The sequence below is a fragment of the Hypomesus transpacificus genome, chromosome 23 (genome assembly GCF_021917145.1).
Source record: "Hypomesus transpacificus isolate Combined female chromosome 23, fHypTra1, whole genome shotgun sequence".
NCBI classification, from domain to species: Eukaryota; Metazoa; Chordata; class Actinopteri; order Osmeriformes; family Osmeridae; genus Hypomesus; species Hypomesus transpacificus.
Window position 1 is genome coordinate 5,661,989 of NC_061082.1, and position 14,335 is coordinate 5,676,323.

Consider the following 14,335-nt stretch of genomic DNA (forward strand, 5'->3'; position numbering starts at 1 on the left):
CCCCTCCCCAGTTGACCCTGAGCCCGGCCCAGCAGCAGATGCTCATCCAGCAGGCCCAGGCTCAGCTCCTGGCTGCGGCCGTGCAGCAGCACTCTGCCTCCCAGCAGAGCAGCACCACGGGAGCCAGCATCTCCGCCTCCGCCGCCACGCCCATCACCCAGCTGCCCCTGTCCCCAGCCCATCCAGATCACCTCGGTAGGACGCGCGTGTACGACCCCACACACACACACACACTCACACACACACACACACACACACTCACACACCCTCGGAAAGGGCATGCAAGAACACGCCCCCTCACAGACAGTCTGTAGACTGGATCCATAGGTGCGCGTGTCCTGGTAAATGTCCTGCCTCACCTGCCTCTTCCGGTAGCAGCTGCAGCAGCTGCAGCAGCAGAACCTGAGCCTGCCCCAGTTTGTGCTGGTCCAGCCCGGTCACCCCATCACTACCCAGCTGCAGCCGGCCCAGTTCATCATCTCACAGACGCCACAGGCCCAGCAGAGTACGTCCACCACGCTGCCACACTGCTGTCCCATCGTTAGGAGATGTTTCACTCTCATCTAATGACCAGTTTTCTTGCTTTTTTTTTCTCTCTCTCTCTCTCTCTCTCTCTCTCTCCTCTTCTCTCCTCTCTCTCTCTCTCTCTCTCTCTCTCTCTCTCTCTCTCTCTCTCTCTCTCTCTCTCTGTCTCTGTCTCTGTCTCTTGTCTCTTGTCTCTGTCTCTTGTCTCTCTCCTCGTCTCATTTTCTCCCCAGGCCTCCTACAAGCCCAGAATCTTCTAACTCAACTACCTCAAAGCCAAGCCAACCTCCTGCAGACTCAGCCAAGCATCGCCCTCACCACTCAGGTCTGAGCCGTCTCTCTCACTGCCTCATCCTCGCTCTCTCCATCATTCTCTCTCCGTCATTCTCTCCATCGCTCTAAGAACTGAGATGAGAAATGGGGGGTAGTAACCATCCTCCATGCATAAAAAATGACTGCTATGGGTGTAGCTCGGCCATTATGATTATCATTAATCCAACGTACTTCCCTTGCAGCCAGCGACCCCGACCCGTACGATAGCAGACACGCCCACCCCAGTCCCTCCCCCACGGCCAGACTCCGCCCAAAACGCCTGGACACGCCTAGTCTGGAGGAACCCAGCGACTTGGAGGAGCTGGAGCAGTTTGCCAAGACCTTCAAACAGAGACGCATCAAGCTGGGGTTCACACAGGTGTGTGTACACTCACTATGCACGAGTGAAACTCAGCCATCATATACTACATTGCAAAGAGTATTTCCTAAACCATTCCTTACTGTGTACCTGCCCCCCACCTCTTCCCACCACCCCTCCCCCTTAGGGTGACGTGGGCTTGGCCATGGGGAAGCTGTATGGTAATGACTTCAGCCAGACCACTATCTCCCGCTTCGAAGCCCTCAACCTGAGCTTCAAGAACATGTGCAAGCTGAAGCCGCTGCTGGAGAAGTGGCTGAACGACGCAGGTGAGTCCCTGAGCCACCCCAGCTCCAGACCAGACTGCTCCAGACCAGACCAGCTCCAGACCAGACCGCTCCAGACCAGACCAGCTCCAGACCAGACCGCTCCAGACCAGACCGCTCCAGACCAGACCGCTCCAGACCGCTCCAGACCGCTCCAGACTAGACCGCTCCAGACCAGACCGCTCCAGACCAGACCAGCTCCAGACTAGACCGCTCCAGAGTAGACCGCTCCAGACCAGACCGCTCCAGACCAGACCGCTCCAGACCAGCTCCAGACCAGCTCCAGACCAGAACAGCTCCAGACCAGACCTCTTCAGACCAGCTCCAGTAGTAGTTGTGTGTGTTTGTGTGTGTGTCTGTACCGGCTCTGTGTCTTTACCTCGGTCCCTGTGTCGTGTCCTTGTGCTGTTTGTGTAGAGAACCTGTCGTCAGAGCAGGGTCTGTCCAGCCCCAACTCCCTGGGCTCTCCAGGCCTGGGCATGGAGGGCGTCAACCGCCGCCGCAAGAAGAGGACCAGCATCGAGACCAACATCCGCGTGGCCTTAGAAAAGAGCTTTGTGGAGGTGAGACGCATGGTGAGACGCATGGTGAGACGCATGGTGAGACGCATGGTGAGACGCATGGTGAGACGCATGGTGAGACGCATGTCCCACTGCACAGCTGGAACCGTGCTCTCCGTGTTCTAGGACGACTTGTTCCTGGAGCTCATCCTCTCGCTTCGGAGCTGTACGAGTCATCCTAAAACGATAGAACAGTTTTCCCCTACTGCTCGTTCTAGAGTTATCCAGGTCATTCTAGAGTGAGCCTAATTATTCTAAAATGGTCCAAGTCATTATTTAGGGATTCTATTCTTTCCGGAATGGTCCTGTTCAGCAATACCACTTGTTCCAGAACCCTCCAGCTCTTTCTACAGCCCCAGAATCTTCCATGTGTCCCTCTGACAGCCATGTGGGAAGAGCAGGTCAGTGTCTGAGCACGCCTCGTCCTAAAAGGGAATCCCTGGTCTTTTTGTCCTCTTCAAGCAGAACCAAAAACCTACCTCTGAGGAGATCACCATGATCGCGGACCAGCTGAACATGGAAAAGGAGGTGATCAGGGTGTGGTTCTGTAACCGCCGGCAGAAGGAGAAGAGGATCAACCCCCCCAGTAGCGGCCTCACGGGAGGAGGCAGCACCCCCATCAAGACCATTTTCAACCCTAGCAGCCCCCTGGTACGCACACACACACCGCACACACCTAGCAGCCCTCTGGTACGCACACACACTCCGCACACCCCCAGCAGCCCCCTGGTACGCACACACACCGCACACACCCAGCAGCCCCCTGATACGCACACACACACCGCACACACCTAGCAGCCCCCTGGTACGCACACACACACGGCAAACAGTAGCCCCCTGGTGCCCAGCCCCAGCCTCAGTCCCAGCAGGGCTATGTTGTGCAGTGCTGACCCTCCCCTGCCCTCCCCAGGTAGCCAGCACAGCCAGCCTGGTGAGCTCCGTCAACACACCGACCACTCTGACTGTAAACCCAGTGATGCCTCTCACCAGCACCAGCGCCTCCAGCTTGGCATTCACAGGTGTGTGTGTGTGTCTGGGTGTGTGTGTCTGTGTGTGTGTGTCTGGGTGTGTGTCTGGGTGTGTGTCTGGGTGTGTGTGTGTGTCTGGGTGTGTGTCTGGGTGTGGGGGATGTTATTCACCATTCCAACACATTTAGCAAATGTATTCCTCCATACCCACACTTAAGTGAACTGGGTTGAACACAAACGTGGATGAATTGACGTTGTAAACAGTTCTGATGAGTCTACATGGGCTCGGATAATCAAGACACAAGCTACACGTGTATAAAGTTGACCTTCAACCTTGGCACAGTCCTAACATCCGCCCCCCTCTCCTCCCCAGGCACGACCATCGGAGCGACCACTAACACGGCCTCAGTCATCTCCACGGTGCCCAACGTCACCATGAGCTCGCCCACTTTAAGCCCCTCCCCCACGACAGCCCAGTCCACGGCGTCCGATGCCGCCGCCGCACAGGAGCACGCCAGCGCCACCCAGGCGCCGTCGTCCCTGGCAACCACCCTGAGCACGGGTCAGGTGATGGTGGCGTCGCCGGGGCTGACTGCCGCGCTGCAGGGGGCTGCCCAGTTACCCACCAGCGCTAGCTTTGCCGCCATGGCTGCGGCCGCAGGGTTGAACCCGGGCCTCATGGCCTCGTCCCAGTTCAACCCCGGGTGAGAGGCTCATTGATACGCTGGTCGTCTCCTGGTGGCCACAGACAAGTTTACTTGTTGTATAATCAACTGCCTTAACTCATGTATTTACTCTGGACTGGAATCGCCTCTGACCGTGTGTATCTGTGGGTGAACTCTGAACTCTGACTCTGTGTGTGTGTGTGTGTGTGTGTGTGTGTGTGTGTGTGTGTGTGTGTGTGTGTGTGTGTGTGTGTGTGTGTGTGTGTGTGTGTGTGTGTGTGTGTGTGTGTGTGTGTGTGTGTGTAGGGGGGCTCTGTTGAGTCTGGGTCCGGGGGGACTGGGAAGTGCCCTGAGTCCTGCCCTGATGAGCAACAGCACCTTGGCCACCATCCAAGGTGTGTGGAGCGGCAAGTACACCTGTTTACTTCCTCTACACACCCTGACACCTGTTTACTTCCTCTACACACCCTGACACCTGTTTACTTCCTCTACACACCCTGATACCTGTTTACTTCCTCTACACACCCTGACACCTGTTTACTTCCTCTACACACCCTGACACCTGTTTACTTCCTCTACACACCCTGACACCTGTTTACTTCCTCTACACACCCTGACACCTGTTTATTATATTATATATATGTATAATATTTTTTAAGGAAACTTTTGGAAAAGGTTCTCCAGCTTCCTCATCCTCCTCTTCCTCCTGCAGCTCTGGCGTCCAGTGGGACTCTACCCATCACCTCTCTGGACGCTAGCGGGAACCTCTTGTTCGCCAACACCACGGCAGGAGGCACCCCCAACCTGGTGACCGCGCCCCTCTTCCTGAACCCCCAGAACCTTTCTCTGCTGACCTCCAACCCCGTCAGTCTGGTCTCCGCCGGCAACGCCGGGGGAGGGGCTTTACAGCTCACAGCCGACGCCCACCACCAGGTCACCACGGCAGCCGTGCCAGTCCCCGCCCCCACCATCACCACTGCCTCCAAGGCCCAATGAAGCGGATGTGGGCGTGTCCCAGACGACGCCTCCTTCCTCCCAGTGTGTGCTAACCCTCATGGTGGAGACCAGGTGGCCGTTGGGCCAGCTACTGGCTTCCCACTCCTCCTCCCTCTCTCTCTTTTCATCTTTCTTTATTTAATCCTTTTGCTGCCACCAAAAAGACACCCTACTGAGGGGTTTTCAAAAGTTTTTATTTCTTTTTAAATTTCTTTTCTCTCTTTTTTTTTTCCCCTGGCGCTCCAAAAATGTTGAGTCGATTCTGCCGTCACTCACCGCAGGAGGACTATGGCGGCCATTTCGTAAGGCAGGGTGGTCTGGAACTCTGTGGTCCGGCGCTGTGTGGAGTCCCTGAGTGACCTGCTGAGAGGCCAGTGAGCGCTGGACCACCTAGCCACCCTGCTCCCTCACCCACCTGGAGCCTCCTATCTTCCCTGTTCAGAGCTGCTTCTGAAACACTTCTAACCAAAAATGTTTTTTTTTTTTTTTTTACTTTTTAGCTTGTTAACAAGAAAATGATTTACTACTAAGTTCACAATCTACATCATCACTAAAAGGGGGCATTGTGTGTTCACGCCCCGGCTATAGTTTATGTTGTGTCTTGAGGTTCTGTTGGACAGGCCTCCACACAACCCATATCAAAGTTATATTTTAGAGTCTTTTTTTTGTAGTTTGTCTTCTTTTGTTTTCCTGTGTACCTGTGAGTGAACACTCTCTGAAATGTGTACGTTTAATATTATTAAGTTAAGCTTTAACTCCTGTACATCAATTTTTAATCGTGGTTGTAAGGCTTTAAAAACCAGTAATAAGTGGCCGAGATAGCGGTTACCGTTGCTTTAAGAAACCCGGGGACTGTGTGAGGTGTTCCTCAGCTCTCTCTCTCTGTCCGTCTGTCTAGAAACACTGAGTAGGACCCTGACTGCAAGGCTGGCCCCGCCATGCAGCCTACACTCGCCAGTCTAGGTGAGCCAGCGTAGACACTGAGACCAAATCAGAAAAACAAGTAAAGCTTTAAAGAGGTTGTTGACAGTACGAGCAGTCCCGAGTCAGATTAGGGTACTGTGGGGTGGGGGTGGGGGTGGGGGGGGGTGAGAAGTCGGGCTGTTGCCACGGCCCCGGTTGCTGTTGGACACGAGGGTTCTCTATTTGAACCAATCCCTGCTGTGACTACGGGCTTGTTGGTTGCCACACCAACCGTGGTGTGCGTTGGTGATGGTTGGATCATAGTCTGTGGTTGGAGAGCTGTTCTGTCTATTTGTGCACAGTACCTGTACCAAAAAAACTAACTGGATTTCTGCTCTTCAGTCTGCCTGATCCTTAGAGGAGTAAACTGTCACGTTTTGATTTTGTACGGTCCTTTTTTATTTCTGTCAGTCTTTTGAGACTGGCTAACTTCAAGATATACCAAAAATATTTGTTAAAACCTATTGCTGTGTACTGTCAGTGTATCTTAGTCTAGTCCAAATATTTATGAGTACTACGAACTCTTTCTCTTTCTCTCTAGATAACAAACAAAAAAAATGCAATATTTTGATCATCATTTTCCAAAGACAAACATTTTTTCTATGTGGCTCTCCCCTGCTCAGCTTTGCAGCGCAAGTGACCAAAAACAAAAGGTTGGGTAGGTGGAGGGAGGAACAGGGTGTGTCTGTGGGCCCAGCTGGTGGCAGCCAGTCAGACACCAGACGTTTGTGGGAGGCCTGTCTGCTTTTGTTTGTCTACCGATACTTCAGCCATGAAACGCAAGCTTGAACCAAAGTCACCTCTCTGTGAGCTGCTGTGCCTGTTGAGAGCACGCCAACCTTGGTGTTTGCACCATTGCTACCGGTCCCTCTCTGGTTGTGACGCCTGCCTGTGGAGGTCCAGACACGCCCTGCCTGGTGACCCGGCATCCCAGTGACCCTCTCCCCCCTCCTCAGCTTTACAGAGCAGCTGCTCTGAGTCCCTGGTGGAGCTGCGTGTTTGGGACACCTCTATCCTGTCCCTATAGCTTTAGGATCGCATCCTGGCTGCTGTTAGCTGGGTGGTATGGTCCACCCCCTCTCTCTCTATCTCTATCTCTCTCCTGGACACTCCTATGTTCTAAGTCAGTGACTGGGTCCCTGCTCCAAGCTAGGAAGGTCACATGGAGGAAGAGGTGATGTTTATTCTCTCCAGCAGATCTAGGTTGTAAATCTAGGTTGAGTATCTCAGACCAAGTCCAGTTACCTAACCCGTAAGTAGGGACTGTGGCCGGTGTGCTGCCCCTTGCGAAACACACAGCCTCCACACAAAAGAACTGTTGTTCTACTGCGCTCACTCCCTCCCGATTAGAGAACTCCTAGTCTGACAGCATTCTATCATGTTAACCCCTCTTTATGTGGTTCTTTTTCTGCTTGAAATACTTTGAATATACCTCAGCAGCACTTAAACAGAAGGATGCTTCTCCTGTAGAGACGTCACACCTATAGAATATTCTAGAATGTACTGTCATGCTCTCAAGTTGATCAATAACGATGCATCCATAATGACACAAATTATGTCATTGGTGTTTAAATCGAGGACAAACTACTACTGCTATTTACTAGTACTACTATTTATGGGGTGTTTCCAGGTTTTGAACAGTAATTAACTTTATTTTGTGATCTTTCTTGCCAAAGCTATAGCCTTTCTCTCTGCGGCTGGGCTCAAGTCTTGTTGCTGCTTACTTTGCTGGTCCTCTGATCTTGAGCTCTGATTGGTCAGAGAGGACAGGAAGTTCCAGTTGTAGGGCAGTGTGTCATGTCCCTCAATAGGTGGGCAGAGCACTGGTGAACCAATGACCCTAGGCCCCATGGGAAGTTACTAAAATATTTATCTGAGGAACGATTAAAGGATTAGAGAAAAGTTGTTTTTTTCTTTTTATAATTCTATAAATATATATATAAACAACATGTGTAAAATACTCATATTTTATATTTGAACCAGTATGTTATCAAGACTGAATGTAGTGTTTTATCATGCTTATACTCAAATTACAGAAAAAATCTCCTTTTATTATTGATGATAATAATAGAAATTTTGACAAAACTTTGTCAACACCAAAACATAGATCACGCCCCCTGACACGTGATTTGCTGCCACCTGGTTCTGTCATAAGTAGTGGGTGTGGTCCTAAGAATGGGAGGGGCTTTTCAGGTGCTCCAATGGACAGTCCCATGGTTTCTAGAGAAAATGAGTCTGAAGCTATTGATTTTAACGTTTCAGTTTTTTTGTTTGTTTCACTTTGATTTCTTGAGAACTTGATTTGCTGTGCTGTTTTTAACAATCATTTGAATTTGTATTGTTTTACTTTTTAATTTGCCTTTAACTGTTTTTTTAGGGCATGAGAGGGCAAGATCACTGGCTTTCTTAGTTGTACTAAAGATTAACATGATCATTTATGCCTTATTGTTATTTAGGAGACAAGAGCATTGTATAATATGGTTGTTATGTGAGTATGGAGGGAGTGAGAAGATGTATCTTCTCCAGCTGACTGTCTAACTCACCAGGTGTTTCCTGGGATCGCCTGGTGTTCTGATGTGGTCCTTTTTGCTACCCATGATATTAGATGTGACTAGAACAGGTTGCTGTACCTGAGACTAAAGCTTTACTAATAGATCAACTCCAGCAGGTTTGTCAGACTCTGTGCGTAAATGAGGGAGATTAGGCCTTTTTTTGAACCAATTCCCTTCCGTTTATTTCTCTGACAGAGAAAGAAGGAAACGATCAGAGTAATTGGAAGTGTGTGGAGAGTGAAGAGTGAGATTATTATACCTAACGAGAACACATTTTGAGGAGACACCTTTTTTTGAAGCCTCTGAAGATCCACTGCCGGAGGTTGGCTGACCTATTCCTATTTTTAGGAAACTGTTTTGATTTAGATCTGCATGGCAGTTCATTAGATCTCAGCAGTTCAGCTTCTTGAGGTCAAAGCTTGTGGTACGATCTTTCTGATCCTGTCATGGGTGATGGATGCTCCGCTACAGGTTGCTCCACTACTCAGCCAAGCTGGCGGTGGGTTTGGTACGATGGACAGAGCGCCAGTAAGGCATGAAAACTGTCCTATACCTCATTTCTAACTCGCAACTGAGTGAAAACTTGGTCAAAACGACTACTTTAGAGATAAACGTGGAAAACAAACAAAAAAAACTGTAAATACACACACAAAATGGCCTAAGAAGTGTGTTGCAGTGACAGCTTCTGCCACAAGGGGGAGACATGACACTCCAGCACCTCTGATTGTCTTTCTCTGCAAAAGAGCGCCTCACCAATGCTCTTTCAAAAGCCACACTTGTGGTTTACAGAATAGCCTACTTTCAAATGTTTGATTCTGAGTTTCTACCCCTGTAACCTATATTTAAACCCCATGTTTTCCCCTCCAATTATTGCAGAGTCTTAAGAACTTTTAAAGAGATAGACTCCCTTTGAACACGTTTCTATGTGATCGCTACGGTAACAGCTCTGTCCTGATGGCTCTGTTGGCTGTGTGCATGGATGCAGGACTGCGAGTGTCTTCCCCCTCTATGGTGCTCTCTCTCTCTCTGTCTCTGTCCCATGGTGACGACATTAACCAAAGACTTTTAGTGAATGTATATGGCCGACACATCTCTCCCTCTCGCCTCACTCCTGGACACACACACACACACACACACACACACACACACACACACACACACACACACACACACACACACACACACAAACACACACACTGTCCTTATAACCTGTGCTTCAGATCCACCTGTATGGCAGAGGTGTGTTAGTGTATCTAAACACCTCATAGACACACTTGACCCGTCAATGCAACTGAATCAGTGCCTATGAGCGGGGATCAATAGTTAGATGGGAGTTGAGCGGCAAAGTAGGTCTCTGATTGACAGGTAAATGAACCAATCCCATGTTAGCTGGATGATGTTTATTAATACACACTGAGGGGTTGATCCTGTGCACACTGTAACTGCTCAGGACTTTCTGTCTGTTTGTATACAGTATATGTTTGTTTGTCTCCAAGGCTGTTGCTAGGATAACTTTCTTCCTCAAGGACTGTCACGTAAACACAGTCTTTTCTGCCTGTAGTCTCCACATCTAGTCTCTAGTTGCCATGATACGGTCTCTAGGATACACATCTTGTGGGTTGTCTGGAACACAGTTTCGGCCACTGTGGTGTTTTTCTCTCTCTCTCTCTCTCTCCCCCCTTATCCTGACTCTGTTCCGCTGCCACACTATGCATCATGGTCCTTCGCTCTGCATGGGCTACGTCCCTATTGGCCGAGCAGATTGGCCAGAGGGAACACTTTGCGTGATGCTTTATTCCGAGTGGGGAGTTGTATGATCTCAAAAGCGCTATCCCAAAGCAAATATCCAAATACTTAACGTTTGACAAATGCAGATACCAAAGATGACTATCTTTTTCTCTCTCTGTCTCTCTCTGTCTCTCTCTCTCTGTCTCTCTCTCTCTCTGACTACCCTTCTTTCCCCGGTCCCCTGCAGCTTGTGTATTAAGAGACAACCCCAGCACTGGCTTTAGTTCTAGCCTCAGTTATTCCAAAGCTTAGATGTATATTTTGGTACATTTCTGAGAAACCTGTGGAAAGAAAGTGGAAAAAAGTCTGTCAAATGAAACCTCTTGTTTGTTTGTTGTACCGCTCCTTATTCTGTCACTGCATGGAACTAATTGCAGAACTGTCTTACTCGTAGGTTAAAGATATAGTATTTTTGTATGTTTTGCGCGTGTCAAAATAATGTGTGTGTGATATCAGTTACAGTGACCATGGTTTTAAAACAAGAATGACAGATTAAAAAAAAGAAAGAAAAAAAAATTAACATGTACATGTTCTGTTTGTGGATTTCAAGAAATGCATTCTGTAAAACATTTATTATTCTCACTCAAGGATGCTTGAGCTCAACTAAAGGAATGTGTCCCTCCTTTCAGACCCACTAGATTCCTTCTGAGTAGAACTGTCACTCTAGAACTTTGGAACAAACGCTGTCATGGCGACACGTGGCCCCAGAGTTCCACAATGGACTAGAAACCTGCTCACTGTTGCCATGGAGGCGTAGGGTGCCGACCTGTCTGTGCAGCGCCCCCTCTCTTGGCCACAGAGAACTGAAAGATTGTGTAGGACTTTTCAAGTATGTGAATCAGGATACATGGTAGATTTTATGCATTTGTCTGCTGTATTTGGTTTTGTTTGTTTTGTTTTTATACACATATAAAGATAATCTTTTACTGTAAATGTACAGTTCTCTTTTGTTGTAAACATCATTAAACCATTTTCCAAGTGTTTTAACAATTATCATGTCTTTTATTGCAGTCCTTTGCAAGCATACCGTACATAAGTAGCCTTATGACTTGCTGACAATTGACAGAAATGACTGAATAAAAAATTTTGTATCATGATTTGACTTGCTACATGCAAGGAAGACCAGGAGTATGACAGATGACAAAGAGAGAAAAGGTAACAGGTCAGGGGGAGCTAGGAGGAGGGGCAGGAGGAGGGCAGGGGGTAGGAGGAGGGCAGGGGCAGGAGGAGGGCAGGGGCAGGAGGAGGGCAGGGGGTAGGATGAGGGGTAGGAGGAGGGCAGGGGGTAGGATGAGGGGTAGGAGGAGGGCAGGGGGTAGGATGAGGGCAGGGGGTAGGATGAGGGGTAGGAGGAGGGAAGGGGGTAGGATGAGGGCAGGGGGTAGGATGAGGGGCAGGAGGAGGGCATGGGGTAGGATGAGGGGCAGGAGGAGGGCAGGGGGTAGGATGAGGGCAGGGGGTAGGATGAGGGGCAGGAGGAGGGCAGGGGGTAGGATGCGGGGCATGGGGAGGGCAGGGGGTAGGATGAGGGGCAGGATGAGGGCAGGGGGTAGGATGAGGGGCATGGGGAGGGCAGGGGGTAGGATGAGGGGCTGGAGCAGGGCAGGGGGTAGGATGAGGGGCAGCAGGGGGGAAGGGGGTAGGATGAGGGGTAGGGGGAGGTTGTCAGGGTTCAGGAGGAGAAGGGGGAGAGGGCCGCTTTGCCAGAGGATGATATGTCTCGTTGGTCTTCGTCTCTAGATTGAGAGACTGCCAGGCAGATTAAGACACACGAGGACAGAATAAAACAAGATCAGTTGACCACTGTAGTCTCGGTATCATGATGAAGTTGTGTAAGACTGAATGAATGGACTCCATGGTGTGTGAGAATGAAATTCAGAATACCTCGTAGACCTCTGTCTTCTTCACCTTGCGAGCCTGTGTGAGGAAACACAGGCAAAATGTTTCAAGTCACATGAGCACATTGTTGTCGTAAACACATGGTGTTCTACTGATGTTGGTGTGCTGGTTTTAGTCGTCCCCTTCAGTGTTTTTGTGAACATTGATGCCTTACCCGACTTTTGGTCTTGGTGCTTTCAATCATCTGGTAGGGATCAGATTGTTCATCTCCAAGAGTCTATGGAGACAACATCAAGTCAAACTGCCGATATGCTAAAATATTCCCACATTGGTAGCCCTCTTATGAGTTATTTTGACTGACCAATAGACTGAGCGTGGAGTATTGTTGCTAGGGGGATATCAACATGGCTAATTAGGTTTGTTTCAGTTTTGTGTCGTTTGAGTGTTGTAGTAATCCAAGAAGGATCCATGTTTTCACACTGTGGTGATAACAGATCTAGATAAATTCACTTCTTACCTGATATATTCTATCACCCGCTTCCTGCCTACGCTTCTGTGTGGAACAGCCATAAACATGAACAAATCGCTCACAACATTTACGCGCAACCATAAATACACATACACATGTGCAAGTCAACACACACACACGCAGTGACCCACTCACTGGTATTGCTCCTGATGATGGGTCGGCAAGATTTTGTTCCTCATAGTTACCATTAGCATCATTATCCGTGTTTGTCTGAGGGGCGTAGAGCATAAAAGCATTTTTTGGCAGTGGTGATGCATAGTTTACATGGTTAACACGAACATACTTTCACACACACACACACACATGGTGTTATAGAGAGCAATACTCACAGCTACATTGGAAGGAAACGTAGAATGCAGAAGCTACAAATTGTGGGAGAGTGAGAAAGAGAAAGACAGGAGAGAGTGAGAATCGCCCTCAGGTTCAGACATGCAGCTTATAAAAGCATTGGCCTGTCAGTCTTAGTACATGTGTCACCTTTTCTCTGAAGAAAAGGCCTGTGAAAACAATACAGTAGAGAAGCAGGAAGCCATCCAGGATGTAGCAGGTAACCGGAGTTGATAGTGAGGACTCTACACGACAGAACACACATTCATTACGTTCAAGGGTAGAATGAGAAAGATTAAGTGTGTATATGTTCATGCATGAACATAAAACAGCACACAGGGTAGACTGAGTTAAGTGATTACTGTAAAGGCCAAATGGAAACATTTTAGAGCGGGACATCACAGAACAGGAAATATGTAAGCGACCCTCTGGTGTTTCAGTGTCTTCCTGTCAGTGAGTAGGGCCCTATCTCTATCTAGTCCTATCTCTGTGGTTTCATCGTGAGAAGAAAATTGCAAACTTTTCCATCGAGGCAGGGGTCTTGTAAGGCATTAACGTCTGCATCTGTCTGTCTGCATCTGTCTGTCTGCATCTGTCTGTCTGCCTGTCTGTCTGTGAGTGTGTGTTTGTGTCTGAGGATGAAGGACGGGTTACACAAAATTATCTTGAAAATTTTTGGTATATTTTATATTTAAAAATTAGTGACTGGCCTAATGATGTCAACTCATCTGCAGATGGTAACAAATGGCCTAGTTTCCAGGGCACACTGTGAAAAATGTTTCATCAGTTTATGAAATTATTACTTTTTTTATTTTTCCATCAGCAGCAAAGAAAAACAACATTCATATTGTGTGCGACACAGCCTTTTCAGACACTATCAATAGTTTTCTCAAGTTCTTTCTCATCATTCTGTCTAGTTTTCTGAGAACGCATATTTCTTGTAATGCGGAAACGTGATAGCAGCAAGCTTCCGTGTCTTACTTCGATAAGGGGGGGGGGGGGGGGGGGGGGGGGGGGGGGGGGGGGGGGGGGGGGAATACAATATGGCTGATAACGAGCTGTTCCACCAGACATTAAATCATTAGACAAAAGTTAGTTGGACTCAACTCCCCTTCACCTGAACTTCCCAACCAAATGTCCCCCTTTTCTAACCTGTCTCTAAGGTCTCATCGCCTCTAATGTCCCCCTTATCTAACCTGTCTCTAAGGTCTCATCGCCTCTAATGTCCCCCTTATCTAACCTGTCTCTAAGGTCTCATCGCCTCTAGCTGTTGTTGCATGAAAGTATGGTTCCCACCGCTGCTTCATCACTACTTACCTGCAGACGCCACCCGCTGCAGGAGAACAAACACAGCTGCAGTTCGAACGGCCATTATCCTCCCTCTCTGCTTCTCCTTTTCTCCTTCTTTCTCTTCACGTTTCGAGACACGCTTGATGTTTCTCGTCTCTCTGTCCTTGGTTCTTGGCCAGAGCTGATGCTTACTCTACTTCTTTTTATCTCTCTCTTTGTAACCACCCCCCCCCCCCCCCCCCCCCCACCACCACCCCATCACCATGCCGACTACCTCTCTGGTGACAGGAAGTGGCTTCACTGACACCAATGACACTCTATACTGAACCCTTACTCAATAGATGTAATGATTACTAGGCCCTAACTATACTATATT

At 48.9% G+C, this 14,335-nt stretch overlaps 2 protein-coding genes across 2 annotated transcripts in view; one reads left to right on the forward strand and one right to left on the reverse strand.

Annotated features, from left to right (window-relative positions):
- pou2f1b (POU class 2 homeobox 1b) overlaps positions 1 to 10,453 on the forward strand; it is a 19,106-nt gene extending 8,653 nt beyond the window's left edge. Inside the window, 12 exon segments of the mRNA XM_047046461.1 lie at positions 12 to 206; positions 376 to 505; positions 759 to 850; positions 1,041 to 1,079; positions 1,082 to 1,216; positions 1,344 to 1,485; positions 1,900 to 2,045; positions 2,508 to 2,693; positions 2,953 to 3,061; positions 3,384 to 3,714; positions 3,982 to 4,070; positions 4,388 to 10,453. Of these exon segments, the coding sequence (XP_046902417.1) occupies positions 12 to 206; positions 376 to 505; positions 759 to 850; positions 1,041 to 1,079; positions 1,082 to 1,216; positions 1,344 to 1,485; positions 1,900 to 2,045; positions 2,508 to 2,693; positions 2,953 to 3,061; positions 3,384 to 3,714; positions 3,982 to 4,070; positions 4,388 to 4,671 (1,878 nt within the window). The 3' untranslated portion in view covers positions 4,672 to 10,453.
- A 1,120-nt stretch (positions 10,454 to 11,573) lies between these two features.
- On the reverse strand, positions 11,574 to 14,179 carry cd247l (CD247 antigen like). The gene is made up of 8 exons (XM_047047174.1): positions 13,987 to 14,179; positions 12,820 to 12,914; positions 12,672 to 12,704; positions 12,478 to 12,552; positions 12,331 to 12,366; positions 12,028 to 12,090; positions 11,859 to 11,891; positions 11,574 to 11,723 (listed from the first exon to the last, which is right to left on the reverse strand). The coding sequence occupies exons 1-8, from the start codon at positions 14,039 to 14,041 to the stop codon at positions 11,640 to 11,642; spliced, it is 474 nt and encodes a 157-aa protein (XP_046903130.1). The 5' UTR covers positions 14,042 to 14,179; the 3' UTR covers positions 11,574 to 11,639.
- Positions 14,180 to 14,335: the final 156 nt, after the last annotated feature.